At 43.3% G+C, this 24,349-nt stretch overlaps 1 protein-coding gene across 3 annotated transcripts in view; it reads right to left on the reverse strand.

Annotated features, from left to right (window-relative positions):
- Positions 1-3,476: 3,476 nt before the first annotated feature.
- Positions 3,477-24,349, reverse strand: part of HMG20B (high mobility group 20B) — a 550,570-nt gene continuing 529,697 nt past the window's right edge. For all 3 annotated transcript variants that reach the window (XM_077254578.1, XM_077254572.1, XM_077254566.1), the window contains 2 exons: positions 21,083-21,215; positions 3,477-4,398 (listed from right to left, as the gene is read on the reverse strand). In XM_077254578.1, the coding sequence (XP_077110693.1) occupies positions 4,386-4,398; positions 21,083-21,215 (146 nt within the window). In that variant the 3' untranslated portion in view covers positions 3,477-4,385. The remainder of the gene's footprint in view (positions 4,399-21,082; positions 21,216-24,349) is intronic.

The raw sequence follows: 24,349 nt of genomic DNA on the forward strand, positions 1-24,349 counted from the left end.
GGGAGTACCAAATGACTAATAATGGGAACTTAGTTTTCATGTGGACATCCAGGATGTTAACTCAAAAGCTTATAGGGGTGCATGTAACTTTGGGGCAGGCCTTGCATTCAATCCATAAGCAAACAGTATGGTAGTACCAAATGAATAACGTGAACTTGTTTTTCTTGTGGCCATCCAGTATGTGGGTTCAAAGGCTTATCGGGGTGCATGTAACTTTTGGGGCAGGCCTTGCATTCAAAGCATAAGCAAACAGTATGGGAGTACCAAATGTGAATAAGGGGAACTTTGGTTGCAGGTGGTCGTCCATGACATCTGTTCAATGGGTTGTTGGGGTGCGTCCAAATTTTGGGCAGCCCTGCCACTCACTGCATACACAACAACAGTATAAGGGACCCACTATTTAATAATGGGAACAACAAAGCATAACCAGCTGATGGCTCTCTAATAGTGAGGGCCAACTGCTGGCCCTATAAAAATAGACATTGTGACTTTCAGAGTCCCTCCTTCATAAATGAAACAGGATGTGTCTGATGATGTGTCACATACCACATGGCCAAATAAGGTTGTAAAATGTTACAATGACATTTTCCAGTGAATGCATTTGTCTTGGTTGAAAGCAATGCTAAAGTTGAAAAACGCATCAAAAACGCTACATGTGAACGTAGCCCAAGTCGTGGAGGAACATTTTTGTTTTGGGTTATTTATTTTGCCTTACATACAAATCATTACCCTGGAAAAGATGTTCCTTAATATATTTCCCACCAAAATCCATTTTGTTTTTGTATATTTTATTGTGCGCCTGTAAAAGTGGCGTAAGACTCTGACAGCTGTGACCTAAGAGTCAGAAATGCTTCCAGGGGTATTCCCTATGGTGTTCCCATCAATTTCAGACATTTTAAACACTGAAAGGATCCCGGAAGGGGGGGTGGGCGGTGTTGCAGCAAAAATGCTCGGTTTTCCCATAGACTTAAATTGGCCTCGTTGCTCGGGCCGACCATTTTAGTGCTCACCCATCACTAGTTGAGACGTTTAGCCGATTGAAGATATGACAGGCTCTTATGGTCCGTGATAACAGTAAAAGGATGTACTGCCCCCTCCAACCAATCTCACCACTCCTCGAACACCAATTTAATCGCCAAAAGCTCCCTATTACCCATGTCATAATTTCTCTCAGACGAGGGTAATTTTTTGGAAAAGGTGGCGCATGGATGCCATTTACCCTGGGACACACAATGAGACAACACAGACCCAACCCCCACTTCCGACGCATCCTCTTATACGACAAAAAGGTTCAGAAACATCAGGTTGACTGAGTATAGGAGAATTGTCAAAACAACTCTTTAAGGAGAAAAAAAGACTGTTGAACAGCATCCAAATGTCACGTTATTACTGGCGAGTAAACTGGGACCAGGGGCATCTTTTCTGGCTATAGCACTAGGGGTCGCCCTAACTCACCCTGTTCCCTGGGATACCTCAGATGGCGAGGATGCCGGGGCCTCCGCCCTTGCCCTGTCTCCTAACTGCAGTCCTGCGTCTGTCCTATTCCCCCACACGGAAGAGACGCGCTACCGTATACCGCAGTACACCAACCTGACAGACAGGGGAACAAAGACAAGGGTAAAAGAAAATTCGACTCACACAAATATACTCTCTCAAATTACAGAGGTATTCACCAGGGTGTGAAGGACGGGGGAAGAAAATAAAGCAAAAAAGGATGAGGAATTTCCAAGAGTACAAACCAAGCAACAGTCGCACAATAAACTCCTCCAGCTCTCCACTCTTATTTTTTTATTTATTTACTTTTTACTCATTTATATAGCGCCATTAATTCCACAGTGCTTTACACACATTATTGGCACTGTTCCCGATGGGGCTCACAATCTAAATTCCCTATCAGTTTGGAATTTGGGAGGAAACCGGAGTACCCGGAGGAAACCCACGCAAACACGGAGAGAACATACAAACTCCTTGCAGATGTTGTCCTTGGTGGGATTTGAACCCAGGACCCCAGTGCTGCAAGGCTGCAGTGCTAACCACTGAGCCACCATGCAGGTCTATCTAGCAAGTGTATCTCAGACAAGGATCTAGCCTGAAGGCCTAGCTTTTATAGAAGAGAGGAGTGGCTAACAGAGCACAGCTGACTGCAGGAATTACCACATGGCCGATTAACCCCTGTCCTGCTGAAAGAAAACAAACACATTTAATATGCTGGAGAAGTGCTTCTTCTCAGCAGTGGAGCAGGAGCCATCAGACACTGCGATCTTCTGGCACTGCTCTGTCGCAGTAACTCCGTGACACCAACCATTTAAAAAAATCAGACCCCCCTTCCTTGTCATGTCAGTAAGGGGATTCACCATTACCGAATAATTTTGAATAAACTTCAGGTAAAAATTAGTAAAAATCCAGAAAATGCTGTAATGCCTTCAGATTCTCAGGACGATCCCAATCGAGTACTGCCCAAACCTTTTCCGGATCCATACGAAAACCCGGGGATGACAATAAGTACCCCCAAAAATGCACCTCCTGGACGGCGAAAACACATTTCTCTAGTTTGGCATAAAGCTTGTTATCTTTTAATATCTGAAGCACCTGTCTCACATGCCCTTTATGTGTCTCCAAATCAGGTGAATAAACTAAAATATCATTCAGATAGACCACCACAAACATGCCCACCAAATTATGTAAAATATAATTAACGAAGTGCTGGAACACCGCAGGTGCATTTGTCAGACAGAAAGGCATAACCAGACTCTCGAAATGTCCCTCAGGGGTACTGAACGCTGTGTTCCCATTCATCCCCTTTCCTGATTCTAACCAGGTTACAGGCCCCCGCCCATAAATCCAACTTGGAGAAAACCTTAGCTCCCACCACCTGGTTGAATAAGTCAGGAATCAGAGGAAGCGCATATGGATATCAGATAGTAATTAGATTCAGTTCCCGGAAATCTAAACAGGGTTTGGAGACTGCCATCTCTCTTTTTCACAAAAAGGAACCCTGCCGCAATGGCAAAGACGAAGGTCTGATATGTCCCTTCTCAAGACTCTTAGCAATAAAATCTTTTATGGCTTGTCTTTTAGGACCAGATTGTACAGTCTGGACTTGGGTAGATTAGCTTCCTAGAGGGAGGAGGGAACACAAACACTAGGGAAGTGGGGACCCCTAGGCAGATCTAAAAATCACCCTGTCTGCCCTAACCATCCCTATATAGGTTCTGCATCTATCGCCGAGCAGGAACCTAATCCCTGCCTGACCCTAGCGATAAGCCCTTGTTATGGAAGGGATGGGGTAAGCAATAGTCAGACCCCACTACAACTAAAGACAGAGAGGGTAGATGAACGAGGGGCACACAGCTTGAGAAGACCGAGATCTCAAGCCAATATTATCTCATTATTTCCAATGTCGAAAAGGGGTTAAGTTACAAATACATTTTGTTTAGTTTTTTTTCTTAAGGCGGCAAGCAAATCTATTGTATATCTAGAATGTTATAGTATTTTATTACTTTTCTTGAACATATGATTTACTCTCCATGCAAAGGGAATAAACAACTACATATTCAATCAAAATACATGTTAAGGCACTATTCTCTTTGCCGAATCAATTTTCTGCAGCCTAAGGCTTATTTACACTTGATTTCTTGATCAGCATTGATAAGTCAAAACCTCAGAAAAACTTTGGTTTTAACTTACTAATACATAAAGCGAGCTGGTGTCCTACAAAAAATAATAATTAACATTTATCTGCAGATTACCAGGATGTGTGCAAGTAAACAGCATTTTTCGATGCAACAGTTTCCTTTAAAACAAAATAGTCCTGAAAATATGCAAGTGTTAATGATACCTTACAACAATGCATTTACTACTTAGTTCTCTTTTCTATATGTTCTAACACCTCTGCATTTGTCACTGAATTCTGGTATTGGTGAGAATAACCCTCTCCCAAGTAGCTCCATAATTTCAGCCATGATAAGAAATTTGAGTTCTTGCCTTAGAGAAGACTTTGAACCATGTGCACAAGCAGCAGATAGGCTTCAGATTTTCAAAGTAGTTTCAACAATAAAAATCCTCAACTAAATGACTGTACAATGTATGTTAACAGACATTATAAAAAGTAACCATTTATATTGCAGGCAAAAAAGTATGTGTAAGGTGTCATGTACACAGCAGCAGATACTGTAAAATCCTCTATATGCGCACATGACCCAAGTAACCAAAACACATGCTGAGGACTTATTTTCATAGAATTATTTTAACATGCTGGTGTGTTCACTCCTGCATACACTGAATTTTTACTAATTGCAAATTGACCATCTTGATGCATAGCCACTTGGTGTTCTTCCACTTCAAACTACACAGTCTTGGATTTTCTATTCCATTAGAACCAGAAATTACAGATGTTCACTGCAAAATAAAATAAAAAGCTTCAGTTGGATTAAAAACAAACAAACATGAATAAAAGCTCCACTCCCAAACTGCAGTCAAAATGACCAATGACATTGCATGCAGCAGATGACTGCCTGCCTGTGTGCATATACACTGCTCAAAAATAAAGGTAACACTAAAATCCCACATCTTAGATATCACTGAATGAAATATTCCAGTTATAAATCTTTACTCATTACATAGTGGAATGTGTTAAGAACAATACAACTTAAAAATGATCAACGTAAATCACAACTAATATCCCACGGAGGTCTGGAGTTGGAATGATGCTCAAAATCAAAGTGGAAAATTAAGTTACAAGCTGATCCAACTTCAGTGGAAATTCCTCAAGACAAGGAAATGATGCTCAGTAGTTTGTGTGGCCTCCACGTGCCTGTATGGCCTCCATGTGCCTGTATGACCTCCCTACAACGCCTGGGCATGCTCCTGATGAGGTGGCAGATGGTCTCCTGAGGGATCTTCTCCCAGACCTGGACTAAAGCATCTGTCAACTCCTGGAAAGTCTGTGGTGCAATGTGAAGTTGGTGGATGGTGCGATACATGATGTCCCAGATGTGTTCAATCGGATTCAGGTCTGGGGAACGGCCGGACCAGCCCATAGCTTCAATGCCTTCATCTTGCAAGAACTGCTGACACGCTCCAGCAACATGAGGTCCGGCATTGTCCTGCATTAGGAGGAACTCAGGGCCAACCGCACTAGCATATGGTCTCACAAAGGGTTTGAGGATTTCAACTTGGTACCTAATGGCAGTCAGGCTACCTCTGGCGAGCACATGGAGGGCTGTGCAGCCCTCCAAAGAAATGCCACCCCACACCATTACTGACCCACTGCAAAACCGGTCATGCTGAAGGATGTTACATAGTTACATAGTTATTAAGGTTGAAGGAAGACTTTAAGTCCATCTAGTTCAACCCATAGCCTAACATGCCTGTTATGACCCCAATGGCGAGGGTCTCAGAGGAACGTGGAAGTCTGCAGAATACAAAAATCCAGCTCATAGGGCAGTGGTAACTGGGTTGACCATATATCTACTCCTAACGCCAACACTAGAAGTAGCCGGGGATCATTCCTACGTTGATTCTAGATGACACGCGCCAGCCGGAGAATCTAGCTACCCCTAGTAGAGGAAAACCAAGACCTTTCTTGCCTCCAGAGAAGGGGACCCCAAAGCTGGATAGAAGCCCCCCACAAATAATGACGGTGAGGTAAGAGGAAATGACAAACACAGAAATGAACCAGGTTTAGCACAGAGAGGCCCGCTTACTGATAGCAGAATAAAGAAAGGTAACTTATATGGTCAACAAAAACCCTATCAAAATCCACACTGGAAATTCAAGAACCCCCGAACCGTCTAACGGTCCGGGGGGAGAACACCAGCCCCCTAGAGCTTCCAGCAAAGGTCAGGATATAGATTAGGAACAAGCTGGACAAAAATACAAAACCAAAACAAATAGCAAAAAGCAAAAGGCAGACTTAGCTGATATAACTGGAACCAGGATCAGTAGACAAGAGCACAGCAGACTAGCTCTGATAACTACGTTGCCAGGCATTGAACTGAAGGTCCAGGGAGCTTATATAGCAACACCCCTAACTAACGACCCAGGTGCGGATAAAAGGAAAGACAGAAAAACCAGAGTCAAAAAACTAGTAACCACTAGAGGGAGCAAAAAGCAAATTCACAACACATGCCCTAACATGTTGATCCCCGGGAAGGCAAAAAAAACCCATGTGGTAAGAGTAAGCTCCACCATGGGGAAAAAAATTCCTTCCCGACCCCACATACGGCAATCAGACTAGTTCCCTGGATCAACGCCCTATCAAAGAATCTAATATATATACCCTGTAACATTATACTTTTCCAGAAAGGTATCCAGTCCCCTCTTAAATTTAAGTAATGACTCACTCATTACAACATCATACGGCAGAGAGTTCCATAGTCTCACTGCTCTTACAGTAAAGAATCCGCGTCTGTTATTATGCTTAAACCTTTTTTCCTCCAGACGCAGAGGATGCCCCCTTGTCCCTGTCACCGGTCTAAAAAGATCATCAGAAAGGTCTTTGTACTGTCCCCTCATATATTTATACATTAACATAAGATCACCCCTCAGCCTTCGTTTTTCCAAACTAAATAGCCCCAAGTGTAATAACCTATCTTGGTATTGCAGACCCCCCAGTCCTCTAATAACCTTGGTCGCTCTTCTCTGCATCCGCTCCAGTTCAGCTACGTCTTTCTTATACACCGGAGACCAGAACTGTGCACAGTATTCTAAGTGTGATCGAACTAGTGACTTGTATAGAGGTAAAATTATGTTCTCCTCATGAGCATCTATTCCTCTTTTAATGCATCCCATTATTTTATTTGCCTTTGTAGCAGCTGCCTGACACTGGCCACTGAATATGAGTTTGTCATCCACCCATACACCCAGGTCTTTTTCATTGACGGTTTTGCCCAGAGTTTTAGAATTAAGCACATAGTTATACATCTTATTACTTCTACCCAAGTGCATGACCTTACATTTATCCCCATTAAAGCTCATTTGACATTTATCAGCCCGAGCTTCTAGTTTACATAAATCATCCTGTAATATAAAATTGTCCTCCTCTGTATTGATTACCCTGCAGAGTTTAGTGTCATCTGCAAATATTGAAATTCTACTCTGAATGCCCCCTACAAGGTCATTAATAAATATGTTAAAAAGAAGAGGGCCCAATACTGACCCCTGTGGTACCCCACTGCTAACCGCGACCCAGTCCGAGTGTGCTCCATTAATAACCACTTTTTGTTTCCTATCCCTGAGCCAGCTCTCAATCCACTTACACATATTTTCCCCTATCCCCATTATTCTCATTTTATGTAACAACCTTTTGTGTGGCACCGTATCAAAAGCTTTTGAAAAGTCCATATACACTACATCCACTGGGCTCCCTTGGTCCAGTCCGGAACTTACCTCTTCATAGAATCTGATCAAATTAGTCTGACATGAACGGTCCCTAGTAAACCCGCGCTGATACTGGGTCATGAGGTTATTCCTCTTCAGATACTCCAGTATAGCATCCCTTAGAATGCCCTCCAGGATTTTACCCACAGTAGAGGTTAAACTTACTGACCTATAATTTCTGAGTTCAGTTTTTGTCCCCTTTTTGAATATTGGCACCACATTTGCTGTACGCCAGTCCTGTGGTACAGACCCTGTTATTATGGACTCTTTAAAGATTAAAAATAATGGTCTATCAATGACTGTACTTAATTCCTGCAGTACTCGGGGGTGTATCCCATCCGGGCCCGGAGATTTGTCAATTTTAGTGATTTTTAGACGCCGCCGTACTTCCTGCTGGGTTAAGCAGGTAAACTTTAATTGGGAATTTTTATCACTAGTCATATTGGCTGCCATGGGATTTTCTTTTGTAAATACTGATGAAAAAAAGTCATTTAGCATATTGGCTTTTTCCTCATCCTCATCCACCATTTCACCCAGACTATTTTTAAGGGGGCCAACACTATCATTTTTTAGTTTCTTACTATTTATGTAGTTAAAGAATATTTTGGGATTATTTTTGCTCTCTCTGGCAATGAGTCTCTCTGTCTCAATCTTTGCTGCCTTGATTTGCTTTTTACAGAATTTATTTAATTTTTTGTATTTATTTAATGCCTCCTCACTACCTACTTCCTTTAATTCTCTAAATGCTTTCTTTTTGTCACTTTTGCGCCCCTTACAGCTCTATTTAGCCATATTGGTTTCCTCCTATTTCTAGTATGTTTATTCCCATATGGTATATACTGTGCACAGGTCCTATCCATGATGCTAATAAACGTCTCCCATTTTCTTTGTGTACTTTTATGTCTCAGGATATCGTCCCAGTTAATTGCACCAAGATCCTCTCTCATCCGTTGGAAATTTGCCCTCCTGAAGTTTAGTGTCCTTGTCACCCCTCTACTACACATCTTATTAAAGGAGACATGAAAACATTATTTTGTGATCACTATTCCCCAAGTGACCCCCAACCCTTATATTTGATATGCGGTCTCCATTGCTTCCATTATTTTTGGAGATTTATAACAAACCCCTATCAGTAATTTATTATTTGTTCCCCCTCCCCTTATCTCCACCCACAGGGACTCTACATTTTCATTAGATTCACCTATATTATCACGCAGGATGGGTTTTAAGGTCGATTTTACATACAGACACACCCCACCCCCTCGCTTATCTGTACGGTCATTTCTGAAAAGGCTATAGCCCTGCAAGTTAACAGCCCAGTCATGGCTCTCATCCAGCCATGTTTCAGATATCCCCACCATGTCATAATTATGCTCCAACAACATTAATTCTAATTCGTCCATTATGCAGGCAGATCGCTCTCCACGTCGTCTCCAGACTCTGTCATACGTGCTCAGTGTGAACCTGCTTTCATCTGTGAAGAGCACAGGGTGCCTCCAGCCTCTGGACACTACGCTGACAGACACAGCAAACCTTCTTGCCACTGCTCGCATTGATGTGTCATCCTGGATGAGCTGCACTACTTGAGCCACTTGTCTGGGTTACTGTCCATCTCATACATTGGTACTGAGATGTGGTCTGTGGTCCCCACCTGGAGAACCACTCCTTTATTCAGTGTGTCTTGATAATTGCCAATAATTTCCATCTGTTGTCTATTCCATTTGCACAACAGCATGTGAAATTAATTGTCAAACAGTGTTGCTTCCTAAGTGGACAGTTTGATTTCACAGAAGTTAGCTTTACTTGGAGTTATATTCTGTTATTTATGTGTTCCCTTTATTTTTTTTGAGCAGTATATATAACTATACATAGTGACTTATGAATACTAAAGTTACAGTAGTACGTTTCAATTGATATGCAAAATGAGGCGATAGAGATAAAGCCTCTGTCAATCCATCTCTAGTTTCGCCAAGCACCGCCTCCTGCTTGACTCACAGAAAATCATAAGTCAGTCAAGCATGTGGAGGCAGTGCTGGGCAGAAAAAAGAGCTCGAGTAACGAAGGCTTCACATTTTCAGTCTCATTTGTATATAAATTCAAACGCTGAATTCTCAGTAACAGAGGAAAGTACTTGCCATGTAAAGGTATTGATGGATTTCTCTTCCAAACAGCTACATGTGCATATAAATAATTTTGGAAGAGAAATCTGCTGACAGATGACCTTTAAAAATCAATTCATGATTGACAGTTTGTTCACAATGACTGATTAGGAAATGAAAAATATTTAGAATTGAGAGTCCTCAGTGGTTGATACCTTTTTAGTGGCTAACTGAAAAGATGGTAACAATTATTAGGAAATAATTAGGAAATGAGCACTCCTAGAAATGCTTGTTCACAATAATCAGCCAGTATAAATGTACTCTTAATAATCTGGTTTATTAGATAGCGTAAACGTAAGACTTAAATCTATTAGTTTTATTACTCTTAGACCATTTTTTTGCTGCCAAAAACTGGAGCACGCATTTAGTAAATTTGCCACATTTAACCATAGCTATTTCTATGCACTTCCTAGAAGTGTCTAGTGAACCATAAAGTACGTCTAAAACTTCTTAGGCCCCTTTCTCACATCAGTTTTTAGCCGTCAGGCACAATCTGGTTAATTAAAAAAAAACAAAAAAACGATCTGTTGTGAATTGTGAAAAACTGATGCGACGGATCCATTTTCCACTGGATCCGGTTTTTTCTTTTTTTTTTTTTTTTTTTACACCTGAGGATAGAGTTTGGACTTCTTGTTTGAGAGAGAGAGAGATCCATCGCCGGATCTGTTGCTGTGCGTTTTTTCGCCGGACAGAAAAAACGTTCCTCTGTACATTTTCTCCAGCCGCAGGAAGACTAATTTTGGATGGATCCGGCAAAAAATGGATGAAATATGAGGCCATCCATCACAAACCGGCACTAATACAAGTCTGTGAGAAAAAAAGCGGATCCGGCAGCAACTTTTGCCTGAGCACTTTTTTCAAAATTCGCCGGATTGTGCCTGGCAGCAAAAACCTGATGTGTGAAAGGGGCCTTAACTACACACGTGGTTAAAATTGTTGGTACCCCTCGTGTAGTGAGAGAAAAAACCCCAATGGTCACAGAAATAACTTGAAACTCACAAAAGTAATAAATAAAAAATCTATAAAAATGAACAAATGAAAGTCAGACATTGCATTTCAACCATGCTTCCACAGAATAAAAAATAAAAAAATCTGGAAATACTCCTGGGCAGAAATGATGGTACCTCTGAAAATAACGTGACAAAAGGGACATGTTAAATCAAGGTGTGTCCACTAACTAGTGTTACAGGTGTCTACAATCTTGGAATCAGTGAGCGGGCCTGTATATAGGGCTACAGATACTCACTGTGCTATTTGGTGACATGGTGTGTATCACACTCAACATGGACCAGAGGAAGCAAAGGAAAGAGTTCTCAAGAGATTAGTAAGAAAATTATAGAAAACATGTTAAAGGTAAAAGTTAGAAGACCATCTTCAAACAGCTTGATGTTCCTGTGACTACAGTTGCACATATTATTCAGAAATTTAAGATCCATGGGACTGTAGCCAACTTCTCTGGCTGTGGCTGCAGGAAGTAAATTAATGACAAATCAAAGAAACGGATAATACATAGTTACATAGTTATTAAGGTTGAAGGAAGACTGTAAGTCCATCTAGTTCAACCCATAGCCTAACCTAATATGCCCTAACATGTTGATCCAGAGGAAGGCAAAAAAACCCCATGTGGCAAAGAGTAACTCCACCATGGGGAAAAAAATTCCTTCCCGACTCCACATACGGCAATCAGACTAGTTCCCTGGATCAACGCCTTATCATGGAATCTAGTGCATATACCCTGTAACATTATACTTTTCCAGAAAGGTATCCAGTCCCCTCTTAAATTTAATTAATGAATCACTCATTACAACATCATACGGCAGAGAGTTCCATAGTCTCACTGCTCTTACAGTAAAGAATCCGCGTCTGTTACGAATGGTTTTGGTTTTGACTGGGTCTGGCGCCGCCGCTACAGGTCTGGTCTGGTTAGGCCTAGATGTAGATAGGCCTCCATTGTGGCCCTTCTTGATTCTTGGTCCCGAAAGAGGATTTTTACCCATGGGATCCAGTTTTTTCTTGTTGTGGGTGAATCCTGGCATCATTGTAGCTCCTTTGGAATCAATTTCTTCACTTTTAGTATGCTTTTTTGGAGCTTTATTAGGGGAAACTGCAGGAGCTCCTGTGAAGCAGGACTACTCCATTCCCCATGCAAACCACACCCCCCGGATAATACAAATGGAAACAAAAGAGCCCAGAAAAACTTCTAAACAGATTAAAGGTGAACTTCAAGCTGAAGGAACATCAGTGTCAGATTACACCATCCATCCTTGTATGAGCCAAAGTGGACTTCTGTTGTGAATTTGGTTTTGGGCTCCCCCGGTGGTCACTGGTGGTACTGGACTTGTCTTCACTTTCTCTGTTCACCTGTTTCCTCCAGGATATGGGAGTTTCCTATTTAACCTTGCTGCTCAGTCATTGCCTTGCCGGTCATCAATGTAACCAGAGCTTTCTGTTGCATGTTCCTGCTCCTAGTCTTCTGATCAGCTAAGTTGGACTTTTGTCCTGAGTATTATTTTGCATTTTTGTTCCAGTTCACAGTTATGGTATATTGCTGTAGCTGGAAGCTCTTGTGAGCTGAAATTACCACTCCAGTCTCATGAGTTGAGACTTGAGTTTAAAGTAATTTCAGGATGGTTTTGTAAATAGGGTTTTCAGCTGACCGTGAAGTTCCCTTTCTTATTTTCCTACTATCTAGTAAGTGGACCTCGCTTTGCTGAACCTGCCTTCATACTACGTATGTCTTTTCCCTCTGAACTCACCGTCAATACATGTGGGGGGCTTCTGTCACCTTTTTGGGGAATTTCCACTTGAGGTAAGCCAGGCCTGTTTTTCCTCTGCCAGGGTTAGTTAGTCCTCCGGCTGGCGCTGGGCGTCTAGGGATTACGTAGGCACGCTACCCGGCCACTGTTAGTTGTGCGGTAGGTTTAGCTCACGGTCAGCTCTAGCTTCCATCATCCAAGAGCTAGTCCTGATTTATGTGTTTCTGTAGTTCTCTTGTCATTGAGAACCATGACAGTATGACCGGCCCTGTGTTAAAACTATTGGCAGAAGAAAGGAGTGAAAAAAAGTCTGCAAATTTTTTTTTTTTTTCTGAGCTTGCTCAATAGTTGGCTCTTTAGCATTTCTGCTTAAATTGCAGCTTTTGTCTCTCTCTCCTTCTAATCCTTGAATGACTCTGATCTCACCTGGTTAAAATGGATCCTCAGAGTTCAGCTACAGGTTTGAATAATCTTACTATGAAGGTGCAAAATTTACAGGATTTTGTTATTCATGCTCCTGTATCTGAACCTAGAATTCCTTTACCAGAATTTTTCTCCGGGGATAGATCTCGTTTTCAGAATTTCAAAAATAATTGTAAGTTGTTTCTGTCTTTGAGATCTCGCTCCGCTGGAGACCCCGCACAGCAGGTCAGGATTGTAATTTCCTTACTCCGGGGTGACCCTCAGGATTGGGCATTTGCATTGGCACCAGGGGATCCTGCGTTGCTCAATGTGGATGCGTTTTTTCTGGCTTTGGGGTTGCTTTATGAGGAACCTAGTTCAGAGATTCAGGCTGAAAAAGCCTTGATGGCCCTGTCTCAAGGGCAAGAGGAAGCTGAAATATACTGCCAAAAATTTCGCAAATGGTCTGTGCTTACTCAGTGGAATGAGTGTGCCTTGGCGGCGAATTTCAGAGAGGGTCTCTCTGATGCCATTAAAGATGTTATGGTGGGGTTCCCTGTGCCTACAGGTCTGAATGAGTCCATGACAATGGCTATTCAGATTGATCGGCGTTTGCGGGAGCGCAAACCTGTGCACCATTTGGCGGTGTCTCCTGAGAAGGCGCCAGAGAATATGCAATGTGATAGAATTCTGTCCAGAAACGAACGGCAGAATTTTAGGCGAAAAAATGGGTTGTGCTTCTATTGTGGTGATTCAACTCATGTTATATCACCATGTTCTAAACGTACAAGAAAAGTTGATAAGTCTATTTCAATTGGCACTTTGCAGTCTAAGTTTATTTTATCTGTGACCTTGATTTGTTCTTTGTCGTCAATTACCGCGGACGCCTATGTCGACTCTGGCGCCGCTTTGAGTCTTATGGATTGGTCCTTTGCCAGGCGCTGTGGGTTTAATTTAGAGCCTCTGGAAGTTCCTATACCTCTGAAGGGTATTGACTCTACGCCATTGGCTAGTAATAAACCACAATACTGGACACAAGTGACTATGCGTATGAATCCGGACCATCAGGAGACGATTCGCTTTCTTGTGTTGTACAATCTACATGATGTTCTGGTACTTGGATTGCCATGGCTGCAGGCCCATAATCCAGTCCTTGACTGGAAAGCAATGTCTGTGTTAAGCTGGGGATGTCAGGGGGCTCATGGGGACGTACCTTTGGTTTCCATTTCGTCATCTATTCCCTCTGAGATTCCGGAATTTTTATCTGATTATCGTGATGTTTTTGAGGAGCCTAGGCTTGGTTCACTACCTCCTCACAGAGATTGCGATTGTACCATAGATCTGATTCCGGGCAGTAAATTTCCAAAGGGTCGTTTATTTAATCTATCTGTGCCTGAACATGCTGCTATGCGAGAATATATTAAGGAGTCCCTGGAAAAGGGACATATTCGTCCACCTTCCTCTCCCTTAGGAGCCGGTTTTTTCTTTGTATCTAAGAAAGATGGCTCTTTGAGGCCGTGTATTGATTATCGACTCTTGAATAAAATCACAGTCAAATATCAGTATCCTCTGCCACTGCTGACTGATCTGTTTGCTCGAATAAAGGGGGCTAAGTGGTTCTCTAAGATTGATCTCCGTGGGGCGTATAATTTGGTGCGAATTAAGCAGGGGGATGAGTGGAAAACCGCATTTAATACGCCCGAGGGCCACTTTGAGTATCTAGTAATGCCTTTTGGTCTTTCAAATGCCCCTTCAGTTTTTCAGTCCTTTATGCATGACATTTTCCGTGAATACCTGGATAAATTTATGATTGTGTATCTTGATGACATTTTGATTTTTTCGGATGACTGGGACTCTCATGTCCAACAGGTCAGGAGGGTTTTTCAGGTTTTGCGGTCTAACTCCTTGTGTGTGAAGGGTTCTAAGTGTGTTTTTGGGGTTCAAAAAATTTCTTTTTTGGGGTACATTTTTCCCCCCTCGTCCATTGAGATGGACCCTGTCAAGGTTCGGGCTATTTGTGATTGGACGCAGCCTTCTTCTCTTAAAAGCCTTCAGAAATTTTTAGGCTTTGCTAATTTTTATCGTCGATTTATTACTGGTTTTTCTGATGTTGCTAAACCTTTGACTGATCTGACCAAGAAGGGTGCTGATGTTGCTGATTGGTCCCCTGCCGCTGTGGAGGCCTTTCGGGAGCTTAAGCGCCGCTTTTCCTCTGCCCCTGTGTTGCGTCAGCCTGATGTTACTCTTCCTTTTCAGGTTGAGGTCGACGCTTCCGAGATCGGAGCGGGGGCAGTTTTGTCGCAGAAAAGTTCCGACTGCTCCGTGATGAGACCTTGTGCTTTCTTTTCTCGAAAGTTTTCGCCTGCTGAACGAAATTATGATGTTGGTAATCGGGAGCTTTTGGCTATGAAGTGGGCGTTTGAGGAGTGGCGTCATTGGCTCGAAGGGGCCAGACATCAGGTGGTGGTATTAACCGATCACAAGAATTTGATTTATCTTGAGTCTGCCAGGCGCCTGAATCCTAGACAGGCGCGCTGGTCGTTGTTTTTCTCTCGGTTTAATTTTGTGGTTTCATATCTACCGGGTACTAAAAATGTGAAGGCGGATGCCCTTTCTAGGAGTTTCGAGCCTGATTCCCCTCGTGATTCTGAACCTACCGGTATTCTTAAGGATGGTGTAATATTGTCTGCTGTCTCCCCGGACCTGCGACGGGCCTTGCAGGAGTTTCAGGCGGATAAACCTGATCGATGCCCGCCTGGTAGACTGTTTGTTCCCGATGATTGGACCAATAGAGTCATCTCGGAGGTTCATTCTTCGGCGTTGGCAGGTCATCCTGGAATCTTTGGTACCAGGGATTTGGTGGCTAGGTCCTTCTGGTGGCCTTCCCTGTCTCGAGATGTACGAGGTTTTGTGCAGTCTTGTGATGTTTGTGCTCGGGCCAAGCCTTGTTGTTCTCGGGCCAGTGGATTGTTGTTATCCTTGCCTATTCCGAAGAGGCCTTGGACCCACATCTCTATGGATTTTATTTCTGATCTCCCTGTTTCTCAGAAAATGTATGTCATCTGGGTGGTGTGTGATCGTTTCTCTAAGATGGTTCATTTGGTTCCCTTGCCTAAATTGCCTTCCTCATCCGAGTTGGTTCCTCTATTTTTTCAGAATGTGGTTCGCTTGCATGGCATTCCGGAGAATATCGTTTCTGACAGGGGGACCCAGTTCGTGTCTAGATTTTGGCGGGCGTTCTGTGCTAGGATGGGCATTGATTTGTCGTTTTCGTCTGCGTTCCATCCCCAGACTAATGGCCAGACCGAACGAACTAATCAGACATTGGAGACTTATTTGAGGTGTTTTGTGTCTGCGGATCAGGATGACTGGGTTGCCTTTTTGCCGTTGGCGGAGTTTGCCCTCAATAATCGGGCCAGTTCTGCCACTTTGGTTTCTCCATTTTTTTGCAATTCGGGGTTTCATCCTCGTTTTTCTTCTGGTCAGGTGGAGTCTTCGGACTGTCCTGGAGTGGATGCTGTGGTGGATAGGTTGCATCGGATTTGGGGGCAGGTAATGGACAATTTGGAGTTGTCTCAGGAGAAGACTCAGCGTTTTGCCAACCGTCGTCGTCGTGTTGGTCCTCATCTTCGTGTTGGGGACTTGGTGTGGTTGTCTTCCCGTTTTGTCCCTATGAGGGTTTCTTCCCCTAAGTTTAAGCCTCGGTTCATCGGCCCGTATAGGATTTTGGAGATTCTTAACCCTGTGTCCTTTCGATTAGAACTCCCTGCATCTTTTTCTATTCATAATGTCTTCCATCGGTCATTATTGCGCAGGTATGAGGTACCTGTTGTGCCTTCCGTTGAGCCACCTGCTCCGGTGTTGGTTGAGGGTGAGTTGGAGTACGTCGTGGAGAAGATCTTGGACTCCCGTGTTTCCAGACGGAAACTTCAGTATTTGGTCAAATGGAAGGGTTACGGTCAGGAGGATAATTCTTGGGTGACAGCCTCTGATGTTCATGCCTCTGATTTGGTCCGTGCCTTTCATAGGGCTCATCCTGATCGCCCTCGGGGTTCTTGTGAGGGTTCGGTGCCCCCTCCTTAAGGGGGGGGTACTGTTGTGAATTTGGTTTTGGGCTCCCCCGGTGGTCACTGGTGGTACTGGACTTGTCTTCACTTTCTCTGTTCACCTGTTTCCTCCAGGATATGGGAGTTTCCTATTTAACCTTGCTGCTCAGTCATTGCCTTGCCGGTCATCAATGTAACCAGAGCTTTCTGTTGCATGTTCCTGCTCCTAGTCTTCTGATCAGCTAAGTTGGACTTTTGTCCTGAGTATTATTTTGCATTTTTGTTCCAGTTCACAGTTATGGTATATTGCTGTAGCTGGAAGCTCTTGTGAGCTGAAATTACCACTCCAGTCTCATGAGTTGAGACTTGAGTTTAAAGTAATTTCAGGATGGTTTTGTAAATAGGGTTTTCAGCTGACCGTGAAGTTCCCTTTCTTATTTTCCTACTATCTAGTAAGTGGACCTCGCTTTGCTGAACCTGCCTTCATACTACGTATGTCTTTTCCCTCTGAACTCACCGTCAATACATGTGGGGGGCTTCTGTCACCTTTTTGGGGAATTTCCACTTGAGGTAAGCCAGGCCTGTTCTTCCTCTGCCAGGGTTAGTTAGTCCTCCGGCTGGCGCTGGGCGTCTAGGGATTACGTAGGCACGCTACCCGGCCACTGTTAGTTGTGCGGTAGGTTTAGCTCACGGTCAGCTCTAGCTTCCATCATCCAAGAGCTAGTCCTGATTTATGTGTTTCTGTAGTTCTCTTGTCATTGAGAACCATGACAGACTTCATGGGAGAAAACGAAGGAGGACACCATTGTTAAAAAGAAAAAAAAATCATAAAAAAAGCCAGTCTAGAATCTGTGCAGGGTACAGTGAAATCTCAAGATTATCAAAGGATTCTAGAGAGAAATGTGCTGCCCAGTGCCAGAAAGCTTGGTCTCAGTCACAGGTCATGGGTCTTGCAACAATAACCCAAAACACACACACAGCTAAAAACACCCAAGAATGGCTAAGAGGAAAACATTGGACTATTCTGAAGTAGCCTACGAGCCCTGACCTAAATCCTATTGAGCATCACTGGAAAGAGCTGAAACATGCCATCTGGAAAAGGAAACCTTCAAATACGAGACAACTGGAGCAGCTCACTCTTGAGGAGTGGGCCAAAATACCTGTAGAGATGTGCAGAAGTCTCACTGACAGGAATCATTTGATTGCAGTGATTGCCTCAAAAGGTTGTGCAACAAAATATTAAGTTAAGGGTGCCATCATTTCTGTCCAGGCCTATTTCATGAGATTTTTTTTTTTTTTTAATTCTGTGGGAAAAAAAAGGCAGCAACACTTACCTGCCCAGATCTTGGAACAAATGCACTGCAGGGTGCAGCCAGCCCATAAAGCAAGATGTTAGCAACACAGGTGCACAATACCAGATCAACATCCACTCACCACATACCCACTCCTGGAGGGAGTGACTGCCCAGTATACAAGTGCACAATATAAGCCCACATAGGGCGTTGTTCACACAATGGTACTGCATAGAGTCTGGTTCACAGCCTATTAGTCACACCCCTACTTTTCGATTAGGCGGGTTTGCCAGCACACTCTCAATGCATCCCAGTGTGAACATACCTCATGCGAGACCGAACGTGTTTGGGCTTGGCTGCACCCCAAAAAATATAGTGCAAAAATACAGGTCCTTCTCAAAAAATTAGCATATAGTGTTAAATTTCATTATTTACCATAATGTAATGATTACAATTAAACTTTCATATATTATAGATTCATTATCCACCAACTGAAATTTGTCAGGTCTTTTATTGTTTTAATACTGATGATTTTGGCCTACAACTCCTGATAACCCAAAAAACCTGTCTCAATAAATTAGCATATCAAGAAAAGGTTCTCTAAACGACCTATTACCCTAATCTTCTGAATCAACTAATTAACTCTAAACACATGCAAAAGATACCTGAGGCTTTTAAAAACTCCCTGCCTGGTTCATTACTCAAAACCCCCATCATGGGTAAGACTAGCGACCTGACAGATGTCAAGAAGGCCATCATTGACACCCTCAAGCAAGAGGGTAAGACCCAGAAAGAAATTTCTCAACAAATAGGCTGTTCCCAGAGTGCTGTATCAAGGCACCTCAATGGTAAGTCTGTTGGAAGGAAACAATGTGGCAGAAAACGCTGTACAACGAGAAGAGGTGACCGGACCCTGAGGAAGATTGTGGAGAAGGACCGATTCCAGACCTTGGGGAACCTGAGGAAGCAGTGGACTGAGTCTGGTGTGGAAACATCCAGAGCCACCGTGCACAGGCGTGTGCAGGAAATGGGCTACAGGTGCCGCATTCCCCAGGTAAAGCCACTTTTGAACCATAAACAGCAGCAGAAGCGCCTGACCTGGGCTACAGAGAAGCAGCACTGGACTGTTGCTAAGTGGTCCCAAGTACTTTTTTCTGATGAAAGCAAATTTTGCATGTCATTCGGAAATCAAGGTGCCAGAGTCTGGAGGAAGACTGGGGAGAAGGAAATGCCAAAATGCCTGAAGTCCAGTGTCAAGTACCCACAGTCAGTGATGGTGTGGGGTGCCATGTCAGCTGCTGGTGTTGGTCCACTGTGTTTCATCAAGGGCAGGGTCAATGCAGCTAGCTATCAGGAGATTTTGGAGCACTTCATGCTTCCATCGGCTGAAATGCTTTATGGAGATGAAGATTTCATTTTTCAGCACGACCTGGCACCTGCTCACAGTGCCAAAACCACTGGTAAATGGTTTACTGACCATGGTATTACTGTGCTCAATTGGCCTGCCAACTCTCCTGACCTGAACCCCATAGAGAATCTGTGGGATATTGTGAAGAGAAAGTTGAGAGACGCAAGACCCAACACTCTGGATGAGCTTAAGGCCGCTATTGAAGCATCCTGGGCCTCCATAACATCTCAGCAGTGTCACAGGCTGATTGCCTCCATGCCACGCCGCATTGAAGCAGTCATTTCTGCCAAAGGATTCCCGACCAAGTATTGAGTGCATAACTGAACATTATTATTTGATGGTTTTTTTGTTTGTTATTAAAAAACACTTTTATTTGATTGGACGGGTGAAATATGCTAATTTATTGAGACAGGTTTTTTGGGTTATCAGGAGTTGTAGGCCAAAATCATCAGTATTAAAACAATAAAAGACCTGACAAATTTCAGTTGGTGGATAATGAATCTATAATATATGAAAGTTTAATTGTAATCATTACATTATGGTAAATAATGAAATTTAACACTATATGCTAATTTTTTGAGAAGGACCTGTATACAAAAATAGTGAGGTATTGGTTGATATTTTGGCCAAAATACGCAAGCTCATAACCCGCGCCAAGGGTCCCCACGCTTACGAGTCCTATCACTAAACTAAATAGCAAAGCCACTAAAGACTCAAGGTCTACAAAAATTCAATTTTCAACAGCAGAAAAAAAAAGGCAGCAACACTTACCTGCCCAGATCTTGGAACAAATGCACTGCATTGGCTTTGCTATTTAGTTTAGTGATAGGACTCGTAAGCGTGGGGACCGTTGGCGTGGGTTACGAGCTTGTGTATTTTGGCCAAAATATCAACCAATACCTCACTATTTTTGTATATTTTTGCACTATATTTTTGGGGTTGCAGCCAAGCCCAAACACATTCGGTCTCGCATGAGGGGTGTTCACACTGGGATACATTGAGAGTGTGCTGGCCAGCCCGCCTAACCGAAAAGTAGGGGCATGACTAATAGGCTGTGAACCAGACACTATGCAGTACCATTGTGTGAACAACGCCCTATGTGGGCCTTTATTGTGTACTTGTATACTGGGAAGTCACCCCCTCCAGGAGTGGGTATGTGGTGAGTGGCTGTTGATCTGGTATTGTGCACCTGTGTTGCTAACATCTTGCTTTATGGGCTGGCTGCACCCTGCAGTGCATTTGTTCCAAGATCTGGGCAGGTAAGTGTTGCTGCCTTTTTTTTCTGCTGTTGAAAATTGAATTTTTGTAGACCTTGAGTCTTTAGTGGCTTTGCTATTTAGTTTAATTCTGTGGAAGCATGATTGGAACGCAAGTATGACTTTCATTTGTTCACTTTCATAGATTTTTTAATTCATTATTACTATTGTCAGATTCAAGCTATTTTTGTGACCATTGTGGATATTTCTGTCATTAAACAAGGGGTACTAACAATTTTGACCACATGTGTACGTCATATTGCATATCTGCTAGAAATTGCATTATATTTTGGGTAAATCTCCCACAATATGTCCTGCAGGAAAGCTTCCGTTAATAATGGTAATTCCAGACCACCCCACCTTGAGTTTTTATCATAACTCACCTATTAATTCTGGAAAGGATCTCTTTAATCCGGATGACCAATTTCTCATGCTGAACTGGGTTGCCTTCTATAACACTGTGGAGCTTAGCCATATAAACATCAAGATTCCCCACTGTAGGAGTCTCTCCTGTTCCTATACAGTTGGAGAGTAAAGCAACATTTAAATGTAATTAAATCTGTACACTATGGACAGACTGTGGAAGAAGACCTAACCTAAACCTGCTACCATAATTACTTTTTTTAGCCATTACATTTCCTTCATTTTTTTCCTGAACCCATTATTGCATGTATATCACAGGTCAGATGCGCATGTATGGTGTAGGCAAAGAAGCTTAACCTGTCCCGTAACAAGAAAGGTAGGCTTCTATCTCTCCAACGGCCCCCACACAATATGTGACTGCAGTGTACTTGATTATAAAAACTTAATTCCAGCTCACCCAGTTGCTCCATGCTCATCCACCTGGGGCTCAGACACCGGCCTCGCCCTGGCCTCACATCAAGGATAATAGAAACATTTGGAGTCCAGCTCAACAGGACTGGATTTTCCTTTTTAGTTTTCAAAAGAAATTATAATGCATACAAAAGAGAAATGTACATGGTCGACATGACCCAGTCGACGCATTTCAACTGCACTAAGCAGTCTTACTCATGAGTAACGAATTGACTGGGTCATGTAGACCATGTACATTTCTCTTTTGTATGCACTATAATTACTTTTGAAAACTAAAAAGAAAAGGAAAATCCAGTCCTGTTGAGCTGGACTCCAAATTTTTCTATTGTACTTAAGGAGTGCCATAAAGGCCATGGACCTAGTAAAGTCCCCCATGTCTGCAGCCATTCTACTCTTACTATGTACTGTTCAAGCAATCACATCTTCATGTGACCTAGTGGATAGAAAAAAAACAACAACAATTTAAATCTAAAGGTGTTTTTTTTAGAAAAGGCGATTAGTTTTTAAAACTAAATGGCATCAAATACACTACAGTATGTAGGTAAGAGAATATGGACAGCTTTCTAATTACTAGGTTTAGGTGTTCCAGCCACACCAGCAGGGGCATAAATAAAACATGCAACCAAGTAGTCTTCATTGATAAATACTGGCAGTAGTATTTGTCCATCATTCTAAACAGCTTAAGGTACCTTCACACTAAGCGACGCTGCAGCGATACAGACAACGATGCCGATCGCTGCAGCGTCGCTGTTTAGTCGCTGTGTGGTCGCTGGAGAGCTGTCACACAGACGGCTCTCCAGCGACCAACGATGCCGAAGTCCCCTGGTAACCAGGGTAAACATCGGGTTACTAAGCGCAGGGCCGCGCTTAGTAACCCGATGTTTACCCTGGTTACCATTGTAAATGTAAAAAAAACAAACAGTACATACTCACCTTCTGCTGTCTGTCACACGTCCCTCGCCGTCTCCTTCCCGCACTGACTGTGATTGCCGGCCGTAAAGTAAAAGCAGAGCACAGCGGTGATGTCACCGCTGTGCTCTGTACTGCCGGCGCTCACAGTCAGTGCGGGAAGGAGACGGCGAGGGACGTGTGACAGACAGCAGAAGGTGAGTATGTACTGTTTGTTTTTTTTACATTTACAATGGTAACCAGGGTAAACATCGGGTTACTAAGTGCGGCCCTGCGCTTAGTAACCCGATGTTTACCCTGGTTAACACTGTAAAACATCGCTGGCATCGTTGCTTTGGCTGTCAAACACGATGATACACGCCAATCTGACGACCAAATAAAGTTCTGAACTTTCAGCAACGACCAGCGATATCACAGCAGGATCCTGATCGCTGCTGCGTGTCAAACACGATATCGCTATCCAGGACGCTGCAACGTCACGGCTCGCTATCGTTATCATTGCAAAATCGGTTAGTGTGAAGGTACCTTTAGTTGCATTAAATAGAATCATAGAATGTTCATGTCATTGTGTCAACCCCCTGCTTAATGCAGGGTTCACTAAACCATCCTAGACAGGTTTGTTTGAAGACTTCTATTGAAGGAGAACTCACCATCTCTCATGACAGCCTGTTCCACTCATTGATGACCCTCACTATCAGAAAGATTTTTTCTGATATCCAATCTGTATCTTCCTCCTTTCAGTTTCATTCCATTGCTTCTCGTATTTCCATATGCAAATGAGAATAATGATGATCCCTCTACACTGTGACATCCATTCCCTTCTGATATTTGTAGACAGCTATTTAGTCTCCTCTTAGCCTTCTTTGGCTGGAATCAATGGTGGCACCATGTGGAGTGTGGAGACCCCCTGATGTACCAAAACAGTGGAAGCCCACCAATTCTAACTTCGACCCTAACACACCCCTAACCCTAATTCCTACCCTAACTGTAATCCCAACCATAACCCTAACTTTAGCCCAACCACGACCCACTTTAGCCCAACTCTAACCCTAATGGAAAAATGGTAATAAATAAAAAAACATGTATTTTATTATTTTTACCTAACTAATGCTGGTTTCACACTTGTGTTGGGCAGTGCTGCGGAGGGCTGCGTAGTTCCTCCGTTAAGCCCCGCCCATGCCCACTGCCGCACCTCTTCCATTCAGCTCCACCTACATCGGCATGCATCCTGCGTACCTAGCTTTAACACTGGGTGCCCAGGCCATGTAAATGTATGCGGATGCCTCCGCATGTGTTGTTTTGACCCTGCGCCGAACTGCGTCAAACGCAACATGTTGCAATTTGTTGAAATCGGCGCGTCGCATGCAGAGGCATCCACATACATTCGCATGGTCTGCGTACCCAATGTTAAAGAAAGGTACGCAGGATGCATGCCGACGTAGGCGGAGCTGAATGGAAGAGGTGCAGCAGTAGGCGGGGCTTAACAAAAGAACTACGCAGCCCTCCGCAGCTCTGCCCAACGCAAGTGTGAAACCAGCCTAAGAGAGTGATCAAGGGTGGTTTGATTTACTATTTTCTTTTTTATTTTGATCACCGTGACAGAGTCTATCACAGTGATCAAAATGAACCAATAGGAAAAACTTCCTAATGTTGTCGGCTGCCGCCAGCAGATCTCGGCGGGAGCACTGCGCATGCGCCCGCCATTTTCTCCCGGAAGTACATGATGGTGGCCCGGGGGACTTCACAGGGGGGATCCAGGGACTCTGGAGGTACCGGGGGAGGATTGGGGAACCCTATTTCTCTCTCTTCTGATGTGTAATCACATCAGAAGAGAGAAAAATTAAATGGAAGATCAGACTTTTTTTTGCGGTCACCGTTATACTGTTAATAACGGCAATCGCAACACT

The sequence above is a fragment of the Ranitomeya variabilis genome, chromosome 1, assembly GCF_051348905.1.
Source record: "Ranitomeya variabilis isolate aRanVar5 chromosome 1, aRanVar5.hap1, whole genome shotgun sequence".
NCBI classification, from domain to species: domain Eukaryota; kingdom Metazoa; phylum Chordata; class Amphibia; order Anura; family Dendrobatidae; genus Ranitomeya; species Ranitomeya variabilis.